General features: G+C 39.9%; 2 protein-coding genes and 1 pseudogene across 13 annotated transcripts in view; 2 read left to right on the forward strand and 1 right to left on the reverse strand.

Annotated features, from left to right (window-relative positions):
- Nucleotides 1–26,556, forward strand: part of Isl2 (ISL LIM homeobox 2) — a 329,789-nt gene that overhangs the window by 62,431 nt on the left and 240,802 nt on the right. The gene's annotated exons all lie outside the window — the stretch shown is intronic.
- The window catches only part of Scaper (S-phase cyclin A associated protein in the ER), a 498,868-nt gene that overhangs the window by 51,856 nt on the left and 420,456 nt on the right, over nt 1–26,556 (reverse strand). For both annotated transcript variants that reach the window (XM_031343583.1, XM_031343584.1), the window contains exon 27: nt 7,659–7,891. In XM_031343583.1, the coding sequence (XP_031199443.1) occupies nt 7,659–7,891 (233 nt within the window). The remainder of the gene's footprint in view (nt 1–7,658; nt 7,892–26,556) is intronic.
- On the forward strand, nt 19,723–20,370 carry LOC116072246 (annotated as a pseudogene).

Consider the following 26,556-nt stretch of genomic DNA (forward strand, 5'->3'; position numbering starts at 1 on the left):
GCACGCACGCACGCACGCACGCACGCACGCATGCACAAACACACTACATTACAATCTACCTGACAACCTCACAATTTTTTATCCTTCTTCCCCAATAGCCTCCCTCCCACTGCTATGTGATTTTGTTGTGTTTTCTGGTTTATTGACTTTACGCAGAACTGCCTACACAGATATGCTACCCAAATACTCTTGTTAACATTTTAAATTTCTAATGCCAACTGTAGGTTCTCCACTAAAATACATAATTGTAATTGAATCATGAGGACAAACTAGGAATGCTCCATAAAATAATTTGTATCCCCATTGAAAACTGTGGGTACATGAGACAGAGACAAAGAATGAAAACAATTTCAAATTAAAGAACACTAAAGAGATAAAGCAAGTAAAAATGTGTGATACTAGGCAGGACTATAGACAAGAAAAAAATCTATAATGGCACCACATACATGAATCACAGTCATAGGATTTGGAGAAATCAAGTCATCCCTAGTAACTAGCTTTCATAGTCCTGGAAGGTTCTATACATGTCACGGAGGGAGAAAAGTAACACTCTTACCCAGATGTAAACCCTGTGAGGTACACTGACAACTGGCCAGACAATATATGCCAATTGGTGCAACAGTGTACAAGTGTTAGGAGACTAACCAACTACTTTCCTTATTTAAAGCCCTCTCTAAAAGCCAGAACTTATGCCTGGTAGCATTTACTAGGCCTCAGGGGCTGGCCATAGCCTAAGGCAAACCCAATCCTAATATTCTGCTAAATGGACATAGAAATAAATTGCCTCCTAAGTTCTTATTGTTATACCCATAGTCCTCATTGCAGAAGCTTCTTTTTGTAGTAGATGGTGATTAATATAGAGACCTAGAGTGTAGTCATGTGTAGAGGATAAGAGACCATGTTCTAAATGAGGCATCTATACATACCATTCTTCCACTCACTGCAAGGCTTAGGGATCACTGCAGAAGAGGGGGTAGAAAGATCATCTGTAGCAAAACAGTGTTTGCTAGACATGACACATGAACTCATAGCTGTGACAAGATGTACAACATCTGCATGAAATCCTGCCAGCCAAAATCCCAACATAGCAGGGAAAAAGGTTGATTCAGTCCCACCTCTAGTTGAGGAGCTATTAGCAACTGATGGCTGCTGAAGGAAGTTAAGTCAGTTTTCTTCAGGGATAAGACCAATGAGGGATACTTTGTTGAGATTTGTCTTTTGCTATGTATTGTAATGCTAAATACTGTTTCCCAAGCCTGATCATCCCCAGGGATGAGAAAATCTGCACTACACAAGTGATGCTTGTGGAGTTATCCCTGCTTGGTGAATAAATTTGCCTATCGCCTATAGCTGGGCAGAAGAGAGATGGTGGAGTTTGGGTTTCCGAACTTGGGGTCTGAGGAGAGACCAGGAGGAGGGAGTGGTAGGTGGAGAGAGGAAAGATACCATGAGGTAAGTGAATCATGAAAACAGCCATGAGAGCTGGCCAATGGGAGTTAAGAGCAGCCTAGATGGAACATGGCAAGTTATAATGTGGAGTTATTGATAGAGAAATAGACATAATAGTTTAGAGGGTAGATATCAGCCTAGCTCTAATGCATTATAGGCTTATTATAAATATAAAAGTTTTCTATCTTTTATCTGGGAAGAATGATCAAAGGCAGAGTAGAAAACCACAATTCATTTTAAATTTTTACTACAACAGTACCCATGCTCCTACATGCTATATATCCTACATATAGTGGTATCAATGGATTTGGTGGGTTAAACAAAGAATCACATGAAATTAGAAAGGGAAAATCATGGTGGAGAGACGGGATTGGGAGTCACAAACTTACTTCATGTGCAGCATCTACTTGGTTAGATTTTCTGTTGTTCTTGTGACACTTGGGCAAACCAAATCAAACTCTAAGAATAACATTTTTTTTTTCTAACCTAGGGACTCCTCTCTTTTTCTGCCATCTATGAAACTGTAGCAGGTTAATATTTTAGCATGACAGAAAGGTATAATCTTTTTTTTTTTTTTTTTTTTTTTTTTTTTTTTTTTTTTGGTTTTTCGAGACAGGGTTTCTCTGTATAGCCCTGGCTGTCCTAGAGCTCACTTTGTAGACCAGGCTGGCCTCGAACTCAGAAATCTGCCTGCCTCTGCCTCCCAAGTGCTGGGATTAAAGACGTGTGCCACCACCACCCGGCCAGAAAGGTACAATCTTTGACCCTTTCTTATCATTGGCAATCAATTAATAGGGGCTACAAATATTAAAATCGTGTTCTATTTCTGGAATAAACCACACATGACCATCCTTTAATATGGTGCTAGATTTAACTGTGCTAACATTAGTCAGGGATTTCTACGCTACATTCATCAAAGAGATATTGATGTGGGACTTTGAGGGATATTTTTATCAGACTTGTTACTGATAATAACAATAGTAATTGTTATATAATAATAATAATAATAATAATAATAATAATAATCCACTATATGTAGGATATATAGGGTGTAGGAGCATGGGTACTGTTGTAGTAAAAATTAAAAATGAATTGTGGTTTTCTACTCTGCCTTTGATCATTCAGTTCCCAGATAAAAGAGAAAACTTTTATATTTATAATAAGCCTATTATTATATTAGGCGTTTCTATTGGTATCATAAACCAAAGTATTCTTTGCTCTTTTCTGAGAAAGGATTTGTGTGATTGGTAGCAATTTTTCCCCCTCTGAAATATTTCACGGAACTTACAAATAAAGTCATCTATAGTTAAAAATTTCTTTGTAGAGGTACCTTTTAGATAGATTTCTGTATATGCATAAAAACATCAATCTATATAGATTCAGGGAGTTCAACTAACTGTGGGCAAGACAAGCACAAAGGACCTATACTTAAACAGACTGTCAATTGCAGAAAGTCAAAGACAAAGTCTGGAGTGACAAAAAAGGACACATTATTTACAGAAGAAAATGCCACAAGAAGCTGATTTCTTATAGGAAATATGGAGTGAGAAGACAACATAACAGCATCTTTACTATGCTCCAAGTAAAACACTTCTCAAAGCTGGAACACAACAGACTCTTCCAACAGTATATGGAGGAAACTGTGTGTGGCATACTGATATTAAAACAGAACTCTAAAGCAAGTATTTAACACAAGGAGTAGGAAAAGGGCCACTGTATCTGAAAGGCACTCCAGTCCTGGAGCACACAGACTTTCCCAAGTCATGAAATAAGACTTGTCTAGGTACATGGAAGTAAATAGACACAGTTAGAGATGTTTTTCTTTACTTTTAAGACAATGTTTTGTAGTATAGCCTAAGCTGACCTTCAACTCACTCCTTTTCTGCCTCTGGAGAGTTTGGATTATAGGTCTGTACTAGGCTCCAGCACAGTTGGAGGGGTATGGGAGAAAGAACAAGTGAGTAACTCTGCCTAGCTCCTAACAAACAGGCCTGCCCACCATCCTAAACAATGGCTTCAAATTGTTAAAAGTTGTCCCATCTTCCCACTCCTTTCAAAGTACAATCCACAAACCACAAGAAACACAAGAAGAAGGAAGACCAACGCGTGGATACTTCGATCCTTCTTAAAAGGGGGAACAAAATACCCATGGAAGGAGTTGCAGAGACAAAGTATGAAGCAGAGACTGAAAGAAGGACAATCCAGAGACTGCCCCACCTGGGAATCTTTCCCATATTCAATCACCAAACCTAGACACTATTGAGGATGCCAGCAAGTGCAGGCTGACAGGAGCCTAATATAGCTGTCTCCTGAGAGGCTCTGACAGAACCAGACTAATACAGAAGTGGAGGCTCACAGCCATCCATTGGACTGAGTACAGGGTCCCCAGTGAAGGAGCTAGAGAAAGGACCGAAGGAGCTGAAGGGTTTACAGCCCATTAGGACGAACAACAATATGAACTAATTAGTGCCCTCAGAGCTCTCAGGGACTAAACCACCAACCAAAGAGTACACATGGTGGGACTCATGGCTCCAGCTGCATATATATCCAGCTGTATCAGAGGATGGCCTAGTTGGTCATCAAGGTCAGAAGAGGCCCTTGATCCTGTGAAGGTGAGCAGGGGTGGGAGGAGGAACAGGGTTTTGTTTTTGTTTTATTTTATTTCATTTCACTTTTTCTTTTTTTCAGAGGGGAAACTGGGAAAGGAGATATCATTTGACATGTAAATAAAGAAAATATCTAATAGAAATGTTATGAAAAAAAAAGGAAAATGAGGATATAGATTTATGTACTGTCCAGTACACTATCCATAGGTAAATGCGATTTAAATTCAGTCTCCAGTACATAATCAATGTAATTTAAACTCATAGTTTTCCACCTGTTTTTTAGACAGGGTCTCTCACTGACTGTGAAGCATACTGCCAGGTCAGCGAGCATGGAGGACCCAGCTGTCTCTGCCTGCTAGCTAACGCTGTGCTCACAGGCATGAACAGTACCTTACTCACTGAGTGATCTCCTTGCTCTAACACAATGCTTTTTTGTTTGTTTGTTTGTTTGTTTTGGTTTTTTTCCAGACAGGGTTTCTCTGTATAGTCCTGGCTGTCCTGGAACTCACTCTGTAGACCAGGCTGGCCTTGAACTCAGAAATACACCTGCCTCTGCCTCCCAAGTGCTGGGATTAAAGGCCTGTGCCATCACTGCCCGGCCCTAGCATAATTCTTAACTTTTAAAGAGCTAGTAGTCCTGATGTCTACAGATACAACAGCTCTTCTGTTTACATTATTGTTTTGGGAGTTCTTGGAGACCAAAAAGATAATTTTGTACACCTAATTTTCTACATTAAATCCTTTTAATTTAAATTTGTTACAGTGGTTTCTATTTTCTACAACCAAATTCTGATTGATATAGATAATGTTGATGAACAATGTTCTCCTTTGCTAATAAAAAGTACAGTGTAAATGAAGATAATAACCACTTACCATTTTATGCCTATGAGAATTATAAAAGCAAGGATATGGGAAATGGGAACGTTTACTTTTTGATGATAGAAATAGAAAAATTATATAGTTATTAGTGAGAACAGTGTGGTATTATCTGCTAAGATGAACATTCATTTATTTTATCATTCACAATTCCTCCTGTAAGTACATGACCTCGAAAATGATATAAACACAGAACATGTCTAGGAAGGTATTCGTTCTGTAAAAAGGAGGAACAGGTAAATAAATATGAGCTTATTTATAGAGCAGAATTGTAGAACAGCTAAAATTAACATTAAAACATGTTGAATTAATTGTATCAACTAGTAATTAGCAAATACTATCAGAGTATTCATATAATTGTTATGAAGTCATATAAACTTAAAGTACAATATATTGTATATGGATATTCACAAATGCTCACACAGACACATAAAACAGGCATGGGATGTTATCTGTCCACTCTAAGATAATGATGCAGGTCTTAGAAGAGAAAGAATAGGGAAAAAGGACAAAGGTAAGGAGGTAATTCTAGCTGTGCCATTTGTTTTGTTTACAATAAGGAAAAAAAACCTCCAAAATCTGAGATTAAAAGAGAAAAACACCAGTTGTTAGAGCATAATATCTACAATATTGTTTTTTGTGTATGTTGATGCATTTAAAAAATTGAATATTTAAACACTGCAAAAGAAATATTCGTGCCTGTTCTGTGCAAGGTAAGAAGAAAAAGACCTATGTCAAGGTTTTCTCTGGCTCTGTTCAAGATCCATTTCTAGGCCTAGTCTGACAGCAGCTCCAAAGACTGCAATGACGCCTTCCCACTTCCCTTTACAATGGACAACACTGTCCAGGATGCAGCAGCGATGAAGTATGGCCTCCTGTCAGTTAACATTGGGAAGGGTAAAAAAACAAACATGGAAATTAATACTCATGCTCCGTGTGCTCTGTGAGGCATCCTCAAGGGCAAAGTGAGCATGTTCTATCAAATCATCACTGAGATGATTCACAATAAGTCCTACCTCCTGGCATAGCAAATCAATATTATAATGCATATCTTTAAGAAAATAATATTCCAGAGGCAGGAGGACTTCTGAGTTTGAGGCCAGCCTGGTCTACAGAGTGAAGTCCAGGACAGCCAGGGCTACACAGAGAAACCCTGTCTTGAAAAACCAAAAAAAAAAAAAAAAAAAGAAAATAATATTCCAAAGGATTTATTCTCAAGTATTGTGCTTGTTAATCATCTTTTCAAAGCTACACATGTTATTTGTCATGACAGAGAAGTACTGCTATTCCCTTCTCTCCACCTCCCCTGCCTCCTGCAATAACTTCTTCTTTTAAGAAGGATTTGGGAGGGGACTGGAGAGATGGCTCAGTGGTTAAGGGCACTGACTGCTCTTCCAAAGGTCCTGAGTTCAATTCCCAGCAACCACACAGTGGCTCACAACCATCTGTAATGGGATCTGATGCTCTCTTCTGGTGTGTCTGAAGAGAGTGACAGCAGTAAAAAATAAAAATATTAAAAAAAGAAGGATTTTGCAATTTAGTAATCTATGTGAAAATACACGCATTTTCTACTGGAATTGTAGGCTGGACCTTCTGCCTCACTACAGCCAAAGGAGGGGCTCACAGCATCCCTAAGGGAGAATGCTGGGACATAATGACATTCATCAGCAGGGATGGCTAAGTTCTACAATGACCAAAAGGACATGAGGAAATTGAATGGGATCAAGCAACTGAGAGAAAGGGCAAGGAGGGTAAAAGTCAAGTGCTCTAAGATAAATGGTTGTGGACCCAAAGGGCCTGGTGCTCTCCAGCAATAAATATGCTCTCAAAAGAGGGCAGGGAAATGAAATGGGGAGTGAAGGAAAGACACTGAATGAAACAACTCTTCCCAATGAAGTAGCACAAGAAGCCAGAGGGAATATATGAGCTGTGAAAGAAACCAGTGCAGAGGAGGGCATTTTCTTTCCCTATTAACCTACCATAAGTTTCATAGAGCAACAAATTGCAAGGATTTGGAATCCAAAGATCAGTGCAGACCACAGAAGGCTTGCTGAGTGGTGCAACACTAACTGATTAACACCAGATGAAACCCTGCTGGGAAATTAAACATTCTACCTGATTCAAGATTCACAAGGGAAAAAAAAGTTCAGATGCTGAAGTAGGAGTTAATTTCCCTGGAGCAAAGGAAACTTTGAAGGAAGCAAGGCAGGCCTGAACAGGTGTCAGAAACTGCCACATTTGTGTGGAGGAAAGTGTACAGATGTTGAGAGTCTAAGTAGATGTGAGCTCCAGTCTCAATTTTCGACTCTACTTTTTAACTCATTACATAACCTTGGCTGAAGCACTTAACCTCCCCCAACAATTTCCTCATCTAGTTTAAATGAGAAGCTGCACACTTACAGTGCTGCGAAGACTCCAAAGCCTAGGCTGGAACAAGTGCTCTGGTTAGATTAATTCTGGACTAAACTGCGACTGGGGCTGGGGGGTTCAGAGAAGGGGTGCTCTGAGGAGCAAAGTGTTGTTATTAAGAAGTTATAGGACTCTGGCACCACATCCTAGAGGGGCAGTTGAACTTTATGTTGCTTTTCCTTCTTTCTACAAATGATGGTATAGATTCTACCAAAAATTTATGGACCATGCTGCAAAAACTACAGCTATCTGGAAAGTCTTAACTTCTAATTATATTACTATCTTAAAAAAACATTTGAAGAAGCGTAGTGATTTTACCTGATAAGGTCTTGCACTCGACTGTCAAAAGCATCACCTTGTGAGGGTTTGTTTTTCATTTCCTGGGTTGATATTTTTGGTGTAGCTGGCCGGCTGTTTCCATCTGGTCGGTTGGCAATCAGACAGCTAAAAACCGCAGCACCAGCTCTGAGAAGTCCAGTTGTCAAGCCTTCAAAAACTTGTTTATTTGTATTTCTTCCCAAAACAGAATTATTTTCATCTGGAACATAGACCTAGAAATAAGAAACAGTGAGTATGCTTCAGTGAAACCATGAAAATTAGACAGAGATGATTTGTGAAAGTTCTAGAATCATAAATAACTTCTGAAATTCTACCCGAGGCAATGAGACATCTGAGTGCATCGGCCCGGAGGTTAGGTGGCCAGTCAAATCCCACCTTTGCCTTTATTAGCCATATAAATATTATTGTTTCTAAATTCTAACTTTTTAATCTATAAAACAGGGATAATAACATGTCTACATTACAGGTTCCTGAAGTGGCTAACTGAGGTAATACACATAAAATGCTATCACAGGGGTTGGCATAGAGCTATATTAAAATTTTGTATGAACTAAGTTTATACACTCACAACACTGTTTCATGTGAGAATAGATTCTTAAATATCTCTAGTAAGACAACATTTGCATTTATTACAAAATAGCAAAAAGTTCTTTTTCTAAAACACAGAGTCAACCTCATAAAATTGCAAAGCATCTGTAAGGCAAAGGACACTGTCAATAGGACAAAATGGCAACCCACAGACTGGGAAAAGATTTCTACCAACCCTACATCTGATAGAGGGCTAATATCCAATATATACAAAGAACTCAAGAAGTTAGACTCCAGAGAACCAAAATAATCCTATTAAAAAATGGGGTACAGAGCTAAACAAAGAATTCTCAACTGAGGAATACCAAATGGCCAAGAAGCACATCCTTCAACATCCTTAGTCATCAGGGAAAAGCAAATCAAAACAACCCTGAGATTCCACCTCACACCAGTCAGAATGGCTAAGATCAAAAACTCAGGTGATAGCAGATGCTGTGGAGGATGTGGAGAAAGAGGAACACTCCTCCATTGCTGGTAGGGTTGCAAGATGGTACAACCACTCTGGAAATCAAGCTGGCTGTTCCTCAGAAAACTGGACATAGTTCTAGCTGAGGACCCAGCAATACTATTCCTGTGCATATACCCAGAAGATGCTCCAACATGTAACAAAGACACATGTTCATAGCAGCCACATGTTCAAGTCCACTATGTTCATGGCAGCCTTTTTTATAGCTGCCAGAAGCTGGAAAGAATCCAGTTGTCCCTCAGCAGAGGATACAGAAAATGTGGTAGTATTTCAATGGAGTACTACTCAGCTATTAAAAATAATGAATTCATGAAATTCTTAGGCAAATGGATGAAACTAAAAAATATCATCCTGAGTGAGGTAGCCCAGTCACAAAAGAACACACATGGTATGCACTCACTGTTAAATGGATATTAGCCCAAAAGCTTGGAATATCCAAAATACAATTCATAGACCACATGAAGCTCAAGAAGAAGGAAGACCAAAGTGTGAATGCTTCAGTCCTTAGAAGAGGTAACAAAATACTCATGGGAGGAAATACGGAGACAAAGTGTGGAGCAGAGACTGAAGGAAAGGCCATCCAGAGACTGCCCTACCTGGGGATCCTTCCTATATACAGTTATCAAACCCAAACACTATTGTGGATGCCAAGAAGTACATGCTGACAGGAGCCTGATATAGCTATCTCCTGAGAGGCCCTGCCAGAACCTGATAAGTTCAGAGGTGGATACTCGCAGGCAACCACTGGACAACAATATCAACCAATCAGACCCCACCAGAGCTCCCAGGGAATAAATAAACCACCAACCAAAGAGTACACATGGGGGGACCCATGGCTCCAGTTGCATATGTAGCAGAAGGTCATCAATGGGAGGAGAGGTCCTTGGTCCTGTGAAGGATTGATGCCCCAGTGTAGAGGAATACATAGAGGGACCCATGACTTCCGTTGCAAATGTAGCAGAAGATGGCCTAGTCGGTCATCAATGGGAGGAGAGGCCCTTGGTCCTGTGAAGGATTGATGCCCTAGTGTAGGGGAATGCCAGGTCAGGGAGGCTGGAGTGGGTGGGTAGGTGGGAGAACACCCTCATAGAAGCAGGGTAAGTAGAGATGGGATAGGGGGTTTCCGGGGTGGGGTGGAACCAGGAAAGGGGATAACATTTGAAATGTATATAAATAAAATATCCAATAAAAAAAGAAAAAGTTGAAAAATAAACCACAGTGTCACATTGTTTTGTTCCTCAAGTACCTTCTATCTTTTGTTTGAGCCAGGGTCTCTCACTGAAGTCTCTGCCTCCCTTATCTTGCCAATGGTGGGAATACAGGTATATGTCACTGCACCTGGCTTTTTATGTGGGTTTTGATAATGCATGGTTTGCTATTTTTGGTCTTCATGCTTGTGGGGCAAGTGCTTTACTGATTTGGTATCTTCCCAGTTCCCTTCTGATGATTTTCATTTAATTAATTATATCTTTAATTTTGTGAAATTGCAGGTTTTAAAGAAAGATTGATTTTAAAGGAAATTTTCTTTTATATCTTGCATGGTGTCTGCTTGCTCTGACTTCTCTGTATTTTATATTGGAGACTTTTTTTCAACATAGCAATCTTGGACATGACCACCAGCCATGCACCTCGTGGTCTTGGCTGGCAGAACAAGCCTGAGAAGTGACCTCCAGTCTGGAGCCACAGGGTGAGGAGTAAGCCGTCAATGACCCCTGCCAGGTGCCACACAGTACAGGTAGAGCATATGATTCCTGATCCGACGCCGCCCCCGACGCCCCATACCCAGAGGGTCCTGAGGCCACTAAGAGGAGCAAGTAAGTGGTGGACAGATGAAAGAGAAGCAGAACAGTGCGAGCACAATGAAGAGAGGTTGAACCAGAGATTTGAGATAGTGAAGAAGAGCCTGATATGAGTAGCCAGTGATGCTACCTAAGGCCATGGTGAGGTCTTGGCCTGGTGGTCTCACTGAGGGCCATGTCTGGATCTGTGCTGTGTAGCAGCAGGTGATATGTTACTACCAAAGGCCAGGCAGAAGTCCCTGGTCTGAGCTGCCACCTTCGGGCATGTTGATGTCTGAAGGCTATTCAGAGCTGGTCCTAACCATCCTCTGGGAATCCTGGGAGAGCTGGCCCCACCCCTTGACATCTGCAGTACTCAGGATAGGCCTGCACCTTGCACAGGTATCACAGTAGAGCTGGCCCTGGTTTCAGAGGAGGGGGAGGTAGTGGGAGGTGCAGGTGAGCCAGCCCTGAGGATGTGAGCCTTGGAGAGCTGGCCCTGCTATTCATCTGCTGTAAGGTGGTGTGGGTGAGGAAGAGATGCCAGCCCCTCACCATTCTGGGGTCATGAGAGTGGAGAGCTGGCTCTACGCCTTACCAGCTGCATTTGCAAGTAAAGAAGTGCAGACAAAAGGGTATACCTTCGAATACATTGTGACACACTACAGCTTCCACAAGGAGATTTTTTTTTTCTTTTGGAGGGGTTAGAATTTTTTTTTTTTTTAGGGGTTGGGGATTTAGCTCAGTGGTAGAGCACTTGCCTAGCAAGTGCAAGGCCCTGGGTTTGGTCTTCAGCTCTGAAAAAAAAAAATGTTTTTTTCTTTTATACTACAGATTCATGCCCAGGTATATCAATCAGTATATTATAGCCTGGAGCCAGTAAAAAAGTCTGTTTTGGCAAGATCTGTGTGAGAGGCATGTTATGTTTGATTAGGAAGAGACACAGATTTTCCCTACTGGTAAATTCTGTCTTAGTCAAGGTTTGTATTCCTACACAAAACATCATGACCAAGAAGCAAGTTGGGGAGGAAAGGGTTTATTTAGCTTTCACTTTCTCGTTGCTGTTCAACACTAAAGGAAGTCAGGATTGAAACTCACACAGGGCAGAAACTTGGAAGCAGGAGCTGATGCAGAGGCCACGGAGGGGTGCTGCTTGCTGAATTGCTTGCTTCCCCTGGCTTGCTCAGTTTCTCTTAAAGAACCCAGGACCACCAGCCCAGGGATGGCACCACCCACAATGGGCCCTCCCACTCTTGATCACTAACTGAGAAAATGTCTTACAGCTGGATTCCATGGAGGCATTTCCTCAAGGGAGATTCCTTTCTCTATGATAACTTCAGCTTGTTGTCAAGTTGACACACAAAACCAGCCAGTACACTAACTATTAATATTTTTAAGTCTCTTCTCTTGAGACGGTCAATGTTAGCAATCAGACATCTTTACAGCCAGCTTTCAATGGATCCAACAACAAGGCATACCATCTCTAGCTGTCCAAGGGATACTGTCATATGTCCCTTTGAGCATACATCACAGCCCCAATAAAAGCAACAGTCTTCCCGTTTTCTCCCTCTCTTCTCTCTCTCCCAGAGGCTGCCTCTTGTACCCCTCTTTAATGACTCTCCCATGTAAGATCTGTTGCATGTGTGTCTTGTCAGAACCCACTGCCTAGTCCCATCAGTCAATTCTACTATGTGGAACTTTGTATTCTTCAAACCTCAAGTACATAACACAGTGCCCAGGAGGCAGAGGTTCCTAGAAGTCCAAGTGTCACTTATTTGGCAAAATATTTTTTAACTGTTTATTGATTCTTTGTTAATTGTACATCATGTGTACTAATCCCACTCATTTTCCTGTCCCTTTGTATCTGTCCTTCATCCTTGCAACCTCCCCACCAAAAGTAAAATAAATTAAATAAACAAAACAAAATCTCATTGTGGAAGTGGCAGTAAGTCACACAGTGCACCCTTTTGTCTAAACATCTTCACTTGCAAATATCCATTGCAATGAGTCATTGGTCTTGTTTAAGGCCGCCGGCTTCTGCTATATTATCAAGACTGGATCCTCACCAGGACTTCTCTTGGATATCCTGCTGTTGCCCTGTGCCATGGAGATACTGCAGCTTTGGATCTGTAGGACTGGCCCTTTATTTGCTCCAGCAGATGGGGTAGTAGTCCAATTCAAAGCCTTAGATCTGGGCCTGGGTGGTACCTGAGCTGGCCAGCTAGGGCAGCACTCTGGAGCCAGCTCCACTAAGTCCAGCTCTCCTGCTTTGCTTAGGAGAGGGGTGGGGTCAGCTTTCCCACTTTCAAGCCATAGCCTGGTCATCTCTCTCCACACCCATACTACCAATGCCAGCTTTCCAGCACTGCCGTGGCTATCTCACCCAAGTGCTGTACCTGAAAGATGTGGAACCAATTCTCCTGCCTGGGAAAAGAGTTTTAATGATTCATCATAATTCTGTATGGCTCTCTGGTGTCCCAGGTCTTGAATAACTGGTTTAAAATTTTCTGTGAGGTAATAAGTGGATATTAGCCAAACAAGTACAGAATACCTATGATGCAATCCACAGAACTCAAGAGGTTTAACAAGCAGATGGGCCCAAGTGAGGATGCTTCAATCCCACTTGAGAGGGAGAAGAAAACAATCACAGGAGGCAGAGAGAGGGAGGGACCCTGCCAAAGCCTTACAAATACAGAGGTGGATGTTAGCAGCCAACCATAGGACTGAGCACAGGGTCCCTAATAGAGGAGCTAGAGAAGGGACTGAATGAGTTGAAGGGGTTTGTAACCCCATAGGAAGAACAACAATATCAACCAGCCAGCCCCCACCCCCACCCCCAGAACTCCCAGGGACTAAGCCATCAACAAAGGAATGCACATGACTCCAGCTGCATATGTAGCAGAGGATGGCCTTGTCATGCACCAATAGAAGGAGAGGTCCTTGATACTATGAAGGCTTGATAGATGCCCCAGTGTAGGGGAATCGAGGGCAGGGAGGTGGGAGTGGGTGGGTTGGTGGAGAAGCACCCTCATAGAAGCAGGGGGAGGGAGGATGTGATAGGGTGTTTCCAGGAGGGATGGAAACCTGGAAAGGGGTTAACATTTGAAATGTAAATAAAGAAAATATACAACCCCCCCCCAAGATTTCACAAGAGCTTTACTGTTGGCTAAAGAAAGAGCCAATATTAAATGGTTGTTGTGGTAAAACTGGCTAAAATATAGTAACTTCATTGTCCAGAAGCTATAAATGTGGTTTGGGAACCCCATGTTTCCTCATCTGGCTCCAAAAAAAAAAAAAAAAAAAAAAAAAAAAAAAAAAGGCAAATGGCATTATGTAAACCAGGCCTATTTTCATGCCCTCCTATTTTTCCCTATAGCTGACAGTTTTTGAAATTTTCAAATATAATTTTTGCCTGGGTTTCATAATATAAACACAAAGAAGGTGACCTCCCTTGTGAGGGTTGCTGAGACAAACTCTGGAACCTCAGGCCAGGCTCTACAAAAAGAACTTCATTGTATGACTTTTTAAAAAAACAAAACATAAACATGATTGCCTATTTTCCAAGTGTCAACAAACTTTAAATTCAATTCAAACAACCTTGCATTTTTTGCATACATCTCCCATCTCTGTTTTTTTCCTTTGAGCTGGCCCCTTTACTGATAAGAATTATGTTGGCTGCCTTTATGTCAACTCAGTACAATCTGAAGTCAGTAGAGAAAGGGTCTCCATCAGACTGGCCTGTGGGCAGACTGGTGGGTCATTTTCTTAACTAGTAATTGATTTGTGAGGGTCCTGCCCATTGTGGGTGGTGCTATCTCTCTGCAGGTAGTTCTTGGGTGTATAAGAAAGCAGGATGAACTAGCCATGAGAGCAAGCCGGTAATCAGCAATCCTCCATGGCCTCTGCCTAAGTTCCTGCCCTGAGTTCCCTCAGTGACGACTATGACTGGAAGTGTAAGCCAAATAAAATAAATCCTTTCTTCACCAAGTTAGTTTTTGTTCATTAAGCTTTATCACAGCAAGAGGAACCCTAAACCAAGATAAGAGTAGTGTTCTCTGTGTAACATTTGGTTAAGTCATTTTGTTCAAATGCTCAAAGATATTTTTCTAGCCTCTTAATAAGTCTGTTCTCTCAGTACCAATTTATGGCAGTATTTCAATAGAAAACAGGAATTCAGCTGGAAGAAGTATCAAATTGCCAGAAGTAAGGTAAAGAGAAGCTTAGCTTCAGTGGCAGAAGACTACTCTTTGTAAAGGCATCTAAACCAAGTTTTGTTACCAAGAAAAACAAGCAGAACTCTACAGGAAAGGTACACATACTTCTGAGGACAACTATTCAAAGCAGCATGCAGCTTTACTTTTCTGTGAGGCAGAGGTAACATGTAAGCAGCTTGTTCTCTTGGGAAACCTTTAATAGCTGAGGGACACAATTACAGAGACCTGCCATCTGCTTATGACAAATACTTCAATTTCAATTCACTTCCTAAGGAATAGCTGGGCAAGGGTAATGCTGAAATTTTCCCTGCCTTAAAACATCCCTGCCCAGGACCCTGCTTATTGAACATCTGTATAATGTAAGTATGAGACACATTCTCCTTTGCGGGTGGGTGATCTGTTGTGGGCACAGAAAGGTTACCTGCTTGGCTTACAGCTGACTACTACTCCCTGTTGTATAGCAGCAGGTCTTGTCTGGGGAAAGAGCCATGTAGCTTTTGGCTCTTCCAAATCCATAACTCTCAGGCAAAACTCTCAAGCCATTCTTTTTAAACAGATGAAAATGTATTCCTTAGTGTACTTTTCTTTCTCTCTTTCTTCCTTGCCTGCCTTTTGACTGAACCATGGTCCTGTATTGAGTTACCTCTTCTCTTTAGTATACATTTTTATACTACTCTGGTATGTCATTATTTCACTCTTATAACAGCAGCAAATTACACATGGTCTCATATATATTCTCTTCAACTTAATTTTTTTACTGGAATATATTCAATTAGCATGGTGATTTCCACACAAGTTTATCATATAGCTTGCTCATGTCTGTCCTCCACACATTCTCTTTTCTCATTCATATACTTCATCCCTCTAGTCTTGTCTCTATTTTCATCGACCCACAGATGAGAGAAAAGATACAATATTTGTCATTTAAAATAAACACATATATTTGTGTGTTTGTGTGTTTATAAGTTCATGCACATTCCTGCCGTGACACATGAGTGACAGTCAAAGGACAACCTGTCCGAGTCAGTCCCCTCTCTCCACCATGTGAGTTCTAATCCAGGATCTCAGGTTTGGCAATAAGTGCCTAACCCAGCCAACATCTGACTTTTTTTATTTAATATGATAATCTTTAATTATAACCATTGTCCTTTATTCTGCTTTGTGAATTAATAAACTCCACTGTATAAATACTCCAGTTTCTTTCCCTATTTGGTAGTGAACACTCGATTGGTTCCATAATCTTGGCTACAGTGAATAGCACTATAATACTATTAGATGTGTATATCTCTCTGAGCTATGATGACTTTTGGGCTCATACACCAGGAGTGGTGCTCAGTCACATGAACATTCTATTTTTAGTTTTTTGAAGAATCTTCATACTGATTTCCACAGTGGCTGACTTAACAATCCCACTAACACCATGTAAGAGGCATTTCATTCTTGAAGGCATCTGCCATTTATTTTCTTAAAGATAACCATTCTGAATGAAATCCTAAATTGAATTTCCCTTTGGTTAAGAGTATTAAACATTTTTTCATGTTTATTGGTCATTTTTTGAGAGCTATCATTTCATTAGCCCATTTACTAAGCCCATTTATTAACTGGATTTCTTTCCTTGTTTTTTTGTTTCTTTTGGATTTTCTTTTTGGAAATCTTTATATATCAGAAGTAGAGCTAACAATTTCCCTCCCTTTCTGCAGGGTCTTTTTGTTTGTTTTTATTTTGTTCACTACTGTCTCCTGTACCATGCAGAAACTTTTAAATTTAATGTAATCCCACTTGTTAATTTTGGGTTTTACATCCTGAGCTAATGGAATCCCTTGCAGAAAGTCTTTCCTATTTCTCTTTTAGTGTTTCCCTAGTAGCTACAGAGTTTCTGGTTTTACACTTAGTTTTTGATCACCCCTGAGCTGATTTTTGTGCAAAAGAGAAAGAGCTCTAGTTTAATTCCTCTCTATGTGGGTATTCCAATTTTCCTACCATCATTTGTAGAAGAGGCTGTCTTCTTTCCAATGTATTTTGGCATCTGTCCAAAATCAGGTAGTTGTGTCTGTGTGGGCTTATAACTTGTGTTTTTTTTTTATTCCATTGATTTATGTGTCTTTTAAAAATAAAAAACATCATTTATTGTGTGTGGATGTAGTAGTGTGTGTGCCCTGGCACATGTGTGGAGATCAGAAGACAATTTTCAGGAGTTGGTTCTTATCCACTACCTTGTTTGAGGCAAGGTCTCTCCTCTTTTGGCCTCCCATCTCTTGATAAAAGTGTAGCAATTATAAGTGCTAACATGTGGCTTTTCACATGGGTTCCAGGTACAGCTGAGGTCATCAGGCTAGGTGGCAAGTGCTTCTCCCTGTGGACCCATGTCCCTGGCCCACTGTGGCAGTCATTATGTAAGTGCCCTTTCTTCTGGTCACCTTGAAATCAGTCATTATGTCAGTGATACCTCTAGAACATTGTTCATTTTCCTCAGGATTCCCTAGCTGTTTCTGTGTCTTCAATGCTTTCATATGAATTTTAGGATTGCTTTTTTATTTCTGTGAAGAAACTCATTAGAATTTTGATGGAGGATTATTCTGGATTTATAGATGATTTTGCTGATTCAAAAATATGAGAAGTCTTTCTAAATTCTACTTTTATCTTCAATTTCCTCAGCATTTAAAAATGTTCATTAAAGTATAAGTCTTTGACTTCCTTGGTTAGGCTTATTCCAAAGTGTTTTGAAAGCTCCTGTACATGGATTATTTTCCTGATTTTGTCTCGGCATGTTTATTGTATCTGGCTTCTTAAAGTGCTTCTCAGGTCTGAAAGTTCTCTGGTAGAATCATACACACATTCTTATTGCAAAGTATACTCTTCCACTCAATATTATTTGATCTTAAAGTCTGATATAATTTCACATAAGTTTAGGTATAGAAAAATCAAAAACCAGGCTGTTGTAGTGTATGCCTTTAATTCCAGCACTTTTGGAAGCAGAGGCAGGTGGATCTTTGAGTGTAAGACCAGCCTGATCTACAGATTGAGTTCGAGGGCTACACAGAGAAACCCTGACTTGGAAAACCAAAACCATCACCTCCCCCCAAAACAAAACAAAACAAAACAAAAGCCACCACCAAACACTTGTCATTTTATTTTTGGGGAAACCAAGGTGTGAAGGAGAAACTTTCCCAATGATCTAGAAACTAATCAGACCTAGCATTCTTGGAGAAGTCCAGGCTCCCACCCTCCTAGTTGCCATAACCCAGCCCCCAAATGGATAGAAATTTCCTGTTCTACCAGATACCAAGCAGAATGGGAGAAGTGGGGAAAGGAGAAGTAGGGAAGGGCCTGGACAGATAAGTTGCACATTCTAAGAGGCCACAGATTCCAGGTCAGACCAGCAAAACTTCCAGTCACCACAGATGGAGACAATAAGATATTCCACGACAAAGTCAAATTTAAATAATATCTGTCCACAAATCCAGCCCTACAGAAGGTAATAGAAGAAAAATTCCAACCCCAGAAGGTTAACTACACCTATGAAAACACAGGAAATAATTTCACACAACAAAACCAAAAGAAACATACACACACACACACACACAGTTACCACCAAGAAAACAGAAATTAACGATCACTGGTCATTAAAACCTCTTAATTTTGATGAGCTCCAATCCCCAACAAAAAGACACAGGTTAATAGAATGGATGTCAAAACAGTATCCATCCTTCTGCTGCATACAAGGTACACATTTCAACATCAAAGATAGTTGTTACCTCAGAATAATGGATTGGGAAAAAAATCCAAGCAAATGGATTCAAGAAGCGAGCTGCTGTAGCCATTTTAATATCTAGCAAAATAGACTTCCAACTAAAATTAATAAAAAGAGATGGGGAAAAACACATCACACACGTCAAAGGAAAAATCCACCAGGATGATGTCTCAATCCTGAACATCTATTCCCCATATTCAAAGGAATACACAGTTGGGAAAGAAATATTATTAAAGCTTAAATCACACATTAATAGTGTGAGATATCAACATCTGACTTTCACCAATAGTCAGGTCATCTAGACAGAAACTATGTAACTAAGGGACATTATGACTCAATAGACCTAACAGATATCTACAAAACATTGTGCCCAAACAAAAAGAATATACCTTGTTCTCAGCACCGCATGGAACCTTCTCCAAAACTGACCATATACTCAGTCACAAAGCAAGTCTCAATTGATAAAAGGAAACTGAAATAACACCCTGTATGTTATGAGACCACAATTAATTAAAGCTGGACTTCAACAACTACAGAAACAACAGAAAGCCTATAAACTCACAGAAACTGAACAACTCTTTATTTAATGACCACTGGGTCAAGAAAGAAATATGGAAAGAAATTAAAGACTTCCTAGAATTCAATGAAAATGAATGCATAACATATATCCAAACTCATGGGATATAATGAAAACAGTGCTGAGAAAAGTTCATAGCACTAAGTGCCCTCATAAAGAAATTAGAGAAATCTCATACTAGGGACTTATTAGCAACCCAAAAGTTCTAGAACAAAAAGAAGCAAACACACCCAAGAAAAATAGAAGGCAGGATATAATCAATCTCAGGGGTGAAATCAATAAAATAGAAGCAAAGAGAGCAATATAAAAAAAAATTCAATGAGAAAAAGTTGGTTCTTTAGAAAATCAACAAGATAGGCAAACCTTATCCAAACTAACTAAAAGACAAAGAAAGAATATCCAAATCAGAAACAAAAGAGAAACATAACAATAGACCCAAGGGAATTCAAAGAATCATTATGTAATACTTCAAAAACTTATACTCCAAAACAATTGGAAAATCTAAAAAAGATATGGATAATTTTCATGATAGATACCATTTGCCAAAGTTAAATCAAGATCAGATAAATAATTTAAATAGACCTATAACCCCTAAGGAAATAGAAGCAGTCATCAAAGATTTCCCAAATCTCCTTTCTGTTCAGCCATTCTCTTGTACAGGAGGCAACCATGTTGCTCAGCCGGAATGGCATGATCTGGAAGCCCCACTTCCACAAGAATTGGAATCAGCAAGTGGACACTTGGTTCAACCGGCCAGCTTGTAAGATCCGTAAATGTAGGGCTGGCAGGCAAACTGAATTGCCTCTTGTCCTGAGTATGGTCCAATCAGGCCCATAGTGAGGTGCCCTACAGTGAGATACCACACCAAGGTCAGAGTTGGCAGAGCCTTCAGCCTAGAAGAACTCAGAGCGGCTGGTAGTCACAAAAATTGGCTCGCACCATCAGCATCTCTGTGGACCCAAGGAGGGGAAACAAATTCTCTGAATCACTACAGTCAGTGTACAGTGCCTGAAGGAAGGAGTACCATGCTGGGCTCATACTTTCCCCAGGGAGCCTTTTGCTCCAAAGAAGGGAGATAGTTCTGCTGAAGAATTTAAACTGGCCTCCCAGCTAACAGGACCTGTAACGCCCATCTGAAATGTCTACAAAACCGAGAGTGCTGGAGTCATGACAGAAGAGAATAACTTCAAAGGTGCTTCCTAGTCTTTGAATGGACAACCCAGTCTTTGGTATCCAAATAAAAAGGTGAAGGAAGTTGCAGAGCAAGATAATGAAGAAAAAAAAAAAAAAGTCCAGGGCCATATAGCTTTAGCACAGAATTCTACCAGAATTTCAAAGAGCGGATGCCAATACTCCTCAAATTATTTCACAAAATAGAAACAGAAGGAACACTGCCAAATTCATTTTACAAAGCCAGTTATCCTGAAACCTAAACCATACAAAGGCTTAACAAAGAAAATTACAGACCAATTTCCTGTATGAACATTGGTGCAAAAATAATCAAAAAATACTTGCAATCTGAATTCAATAACACATCAAAAATACATTCCATCATGATCAAGTGAGCTTCATCCCAGAAATGCAAGAATGGTTCAACATATGGAAATCTGTCAATGTAATCCACCATACAAATAAACTGAAAGAAAACAAAAACCACATAATTATCTCATTAGATACTGAAAGAGGTTTGGATAAAATCCAACATCCCTTCATAATAAAAGTATTAGAGAGATCAGGGAAACAAGGAGCATTCCTAAACATAATAAAAGCAACTTTTATAGCAAGCTAATAGCTAAAATCAATTTAAATGAAGAGATACTCAAATCAATTACACAAAAAACAGGCACAAGACAAGGCTGTCCACTCTCTCCATATCTATTAATATAGTACTTGAAGTTCTAGCTGAAGCAATAAGACAACTGAAGATGATCAAGGGGATACAACTGGAAAGGAAGAAGTCAAAGTATTGTTATTTGCAGATGATATGACAGTGTATGTAAGTGACTCCAAAAATTCTACCAGAGAACTACAGCTGATAAATACCTTCAGTAAAGTGGTTAGATACAAGATTAACTCAAGAAGATCAGAAGCCCTCTGATACACAAATGACAAATGGGCTGAGAAAAAAAAAAACAGGGAAGGATCACCCTTCACAAGAGCCACAAATAATATAAAATATCTTGGGTTAACTTTAAGCAAATGAAAGATTTGTATGACAAGAACTTCAAGTCTTTGAAGAAAGAAAAAGAAGAAGGTATCAGAAGTTGGAAAGATGTCTCACACTCATGGATCAGTAGGATTAATTAACATAGTAAAAATGGCCATCTTACTTACCAAAAGCAATCTACAGATTCAGTGCAATTTTGTCAAAATTCTGACACAATTCTTTACAGACCTTGACAGAACAATAATCAACTTGATATGGAAAAACAAAAAACTCAGGATAGCTGAAATAATCCTGTACAATAAAGATGTTCCAGAGATATAACCATCCCTGATTTCAACCTCTACTACAGGTCAATAGTAATAAAAACTGCATGAAAAATAGTAATAAAAATTGGCACAAAACAGATAGGTAGATCAATAGAATCTGAAGACCTAGATATAAATTCATATATTTAAGGATACCTGGTTTCTTATAAAGCCAGAATTATACAACGCAAAAGAGAAAGCATCTTCAGAAGAAATGGTGCTGTTCTAACTTAGATCCGTATTTAGTGTCACCCTGCAAAAAAATCAAGTCCAAGTGGATCAACAGTCTCAACACAAAACCAGATACACTGAACCTGACAGAAGAGGAAGGGAGGGAATATCTCTGAATGCATCAACACAGGAGACAACTTCCTGAACAAAACACCAATAGTGCAGGCACTAGGATCAACAACTAATAAATGCGACCTCATGGAACTGAAAAGCTTCTGTAAGGCAAAGCACACCACTAAGTGGACAAAACAGTAGCCTACAGAATGGGAAATTTTTTTTCAACAACTTTACATCTGACAGAGGGCTAATTTCAAAAATACATAAAGAACTCAAGAAATTAGACATCAAAAAACCAAATAATCAAATTAAAAATGAGGCACAGACTTAGGTCATCTGCACATATATACCAGAAGCTCAGCTTAATTTTCCTACCAGTCCCCCAACAACTGGAGCAGGGGTTCTCTTTGAGTCTGTAGCCTGCCCATGGATCTGATATCTCTAACTAGGCCACTTTGTCTGGCCTCAGTGGAAGAGGATGTGCCTAGTTCTGCAGTGACTTGAGTAGTCAGTGGGGGAAGTGATACCCAGGGGAGTCGCCCTTTTCAGAGGAGAAGGGGAGAGGAGAATGGAGGGATCTGTGAGGGAGTATTGGGAGGAGGGGGGATGATATTGGGATGTAAATTGAATAAATTAATTAATAAAAAATGAGGCACATATATAAACAGCATTCTCAACAGAGAAAACTTAAAAGGAAGTTCAACATCTTTAGTGATCAGTGAAATGTAAATCAAAATGAGGCTGAGATTCCATCGTATACCTGTCAATGTCTGAGATCAATAACAAAAGTGACACTCATGCTGGAGAGGATGTGGAAGAAGGGGAACACTTCTCCATTGCCAGTGTGAGTGCAATCTTGTACAGCCAAACTGGAAATCAATATGGTGGTTTCTCAAAAAACTGAGAACTGATCTACCTCAAGACCCAGCTATACACACCTGCCATATACATAAAAGATGTTCCATTCTACCACAAAAGACACTTGGTCAACTATGTTCATAGCAGCTTTATTCATAATAGCCAGAGACTAGAAACAACCTAGATGTCCCTCAACCAAGTGTGGATAAAAAAAGAAGTGGTACATTTACACAATGGATATTACCCAGCTGTTAAAAAAAATAACATCATGAAATTTGCAGGGAACTAGATAGAATTAGAAAACAATCACCCTGGAACCACCCCCCCAAAACAAACATGGTATATTCTCTCTTGCAACTGTACAATTATTGGATATTAATTGTAAAGTAAAGGATAATCATGCTACTATCCAGACTCAGAGAGGCTAAGAGGAGGTTCAAGTGGGAATGCACAAATCTCCCAGGGAGGGGGAAATACAATAGATATTGTGGGTGGACTGAGAGCTGGTGGAGACAGGAACAGGAAGTATTAAGTCAAGGGAGGATAAAGGGAGAGAGTACTAGGAGAGTCAACTGGAATTGTAGTGAGGGGCAATTTGGGGCAAGGTAGAAACCTAGTTCAATGGAAAGTCCCAGGTCTCTATTATGGTGACCTGAGCTAAGACTCCTTGTAATGGGGAATACAGAGCCTGAATTGGCCATCTGCTATATATAGGCAAGACTTCAGGTAGAGATATTGGGACACCAACCCAACCACAAAATCTTTAACCTACAATTTGTCCTATCAGCAAGATGTGCTGGGGTAAAGTTGGCACAGAAATGGTGGGTATGGCCAACCAATGACTGTTCCAGGTTGAGATCCATGCCAGGATAGTGAGTCCACCCCTGACACTGCCTAGACAACCAGAAACCAGAGGCCAGATGCTCCAGAGACCTAGAATAGAACCAAAATAAAATAAAATAAAATAAAGTGATTTCTAATGTTATTCTGCTATATTCATAGTCAGGAGAATATGGCATAATCAGAGAAGCTCCTTCCAGTCACTGTCAGAAACAGATGCAGAGACCCACAGCCAAACGTTAGGAAGAACTCAGTGAACCTGTGGAAGAAGTGGGGCAAGGATTATAGGAGCCAGAAGGGTCAAGTCCATCACAAAGAAACCTACAGAATCAAGTACCCTGGACCCAGGGGCTTACTGAGACTGAACAGACCACCAGCGAGCCTGCATGCCCTCCACACATATGTTACAGCTGTATAACTTGATGTTTTTGTGGGACACCTACCAGAGGGAACAGGGGCGTTTTGGACACTTTTGTCTGCTTTGGGGATTCTTTTCCTTCTACTAGGTTGCCTCATCTAGCCTTAATATGCAGGGAGGCACCTATTTTTAAAAGATGTTCCATTCTACCACAAAAGGCACTTGCTCAATTATGTTCATAGCAGCTTTATTCATAATAGCCAGAAACTGGAAACAACCTAGATGTCCCTCAACCAAGTGTGGATAAAAAAAGAAGTGGTACATTTACACAATGGATATTACCCAGCTGTTAAAAAAAATAACATCATGAAATTTGCAGGCAACTAGATAGAACTAGAAAACAATCATCCTGATCCCCCAAAACAGTTTTATTGCAACCTGATATACTATGTTTGGTTGATATCCCTGAAAGGCTTTTCTTTTTCTGAAGAGAAAGGAGCAGATGGGAAGGGAGGGGGAGGGGAGGGGGAGAAGAGAGCAGGAGGAGAGGAAACTGTGATTGGGATGTAATATATGAGCAAATAAATTAATTTTTAAAAGTGAAAAAAGTAAAAGAAACTAATCAGGACCACAATAAGTGTGGATTCTTAAACCCCATTCTAAGAAAAACTGAGAAAGTAAGTCTTAGATAGTCTTTTGGTTCCTACAGCTTATCCTCCCAAATAAAGATTTCTTTGTATCAGTCTACTATCCCAGCCATAGAGTGTTCACCAGCTACTCACTAGAGGCAGCCAACACCATTTCAGACAATTGTAGAGAAAGACCTGCTGATCTGGCTATCATGGGTCTCTCCCTTCATTTGTGATAATCAGAACAGGGTTTCCCTTTGAGAATTATTCAGAATTCAAAATAAGTCTCTTTATACTGCCTCAGTTTTACCATGTGTTTCTTACATGACAGTTTTCAAACCCTTCATTCTCCAGATCCTATAAAGTGATATCATCTTGTTCTCAATACTGTTCAACTATATCACACAACATCAGTTTTTGTCTAGCCCCCAACCCATAGAAGTCATGATACACTCTGGACACACTCAATTCAGACTTCTTAAAACCTCCACATAGAGACCCATTAGCTTTGAGTCTTTTTTCACAGGCACAACAGAAAAATTAATTATTCCCATACCCTGCTTCCTGTATTAATAGTTGTTTTACCTTAAACATCATTCTCCAGTGACTGTTTGTATCTTGGTTTCCTCTGCTAAAATTGTTTACCCATTGTCTTAGTTAGGGTTTTACTGCTAAGAACAGACATCATGACCAAGGCAACTTCTAGACAACATTTAATTGTGGCTAGCTTATAGGTTCAGAGGTTCAGTACACTATCATCAAGGGAGCATGGCAGCATCTAGGCAGATGGTGCAGGCAGAGCTGAGAGTTCTACATCTTCATCAGAAGGCTGCTAGAGGAAGATTGGCTTCTAGGCAGCTAGGATGAAGGTCTTTAAAGCCCACACCCATAGTGACACACCCACTCTAACAAGGCCACACCTTCTAGTAGTGCCGCTCCCTGGGCCGAGCACATACAGACCATCACACCCATCTCAGTTGTATATACCGTTGTTATGCCTTGTTTCTATGCCTCACATTAGTGGATTCCTATGAACACAAGGATTAAGCCCAAAGGTTCTGAATTAACACAGCTACCAAAACCACACTCAAGTATATTTGACTAAAGCAATGTTTATTATTATTTTTTTATTATTTGATGTTTTCTTTATTTACATGTCATACAATATCTCCTTTCCCAGGTTCCTCTCCCAAAATAAAAATAAAAATAAAAATAAAAATAAGAAAAAAAGAAAAAAAGAAAAAGAAAAAAATATTAAAATAAAATAAAAAAACACAAACAAAAACAAACCCCTGTTCCTTCCCCCCTCCCCCTGCTTACCAACCTACCCTTTCCCATTTCCTGGCCCTGGCATTCCCCTACACTGGGGCATAGAACCTTCACAGGACCAATGACCTCTCTTCCCATTGATGATGGACTTGGCCATCCTCTGCTATACATATGCTGCTGGAGCCATTAGTCCCACCATGTGTACTCTTTGATTGGTGGTTTAGTCTCTGGGAGCTCTGAGGATACTAGTTAGTTCATATTGTTGTTCATCCTAAGGGGCTGCAAACCCTTTAGCTCCTTAGGTCCTTTCTCTAACTCCTTCATTGGGAACGTTGAACTCAGTCCAATGGGTGGCTGTGAGCTTCTAGTTCTGTGTCATGTGTAAACAAGGAGCTACTAGGGTTAGCTAAGAAGATATAGTAGGCAGCGTGAAAGAGTATATGTGTGCCACTACACATGGTGAGAATATGTGACTGTGAAATACCTGGTTTCCTAGCATATAAATGAGAAATTCCTAAACCAAGAATTTAGCATTTACAGCAAATAATATCCCTTCTGCTCAGTCACTGAAGGCTCTCTCGGCAATGACCAGGTTCACTTCCATTGTTTAAGTTTTAGTTTATTTAACTAATTTATTTTATTTTTAATTGAAATATAATTAGTTTCTGCTCCCCTTTCCTCTCACTAATTCTTTAACTCCTACCACTCAAATTCATGTCCTATTTTCTTTTTTTTTTTATTTTAGATATTTTCTTTATTTACATGTAAATTTCTCCTTTCCCAGTTTCC

Source organism: Mastomys coucha, unplaced genomic scaffold (assembly GCF_008632895.1).
Source record: "Mastomys coucha isolate ucsf_1 unplaced genomic scaffold, UCSF_Mcou_1 pScaffold23, whole genome shotgun sequence".
Taxonomy (NCBI): Eukaryota; Metazoa; Chordata; class Mammalia; order Rodentia; family Muridae; genus Mastomys; species Mastomys coucha.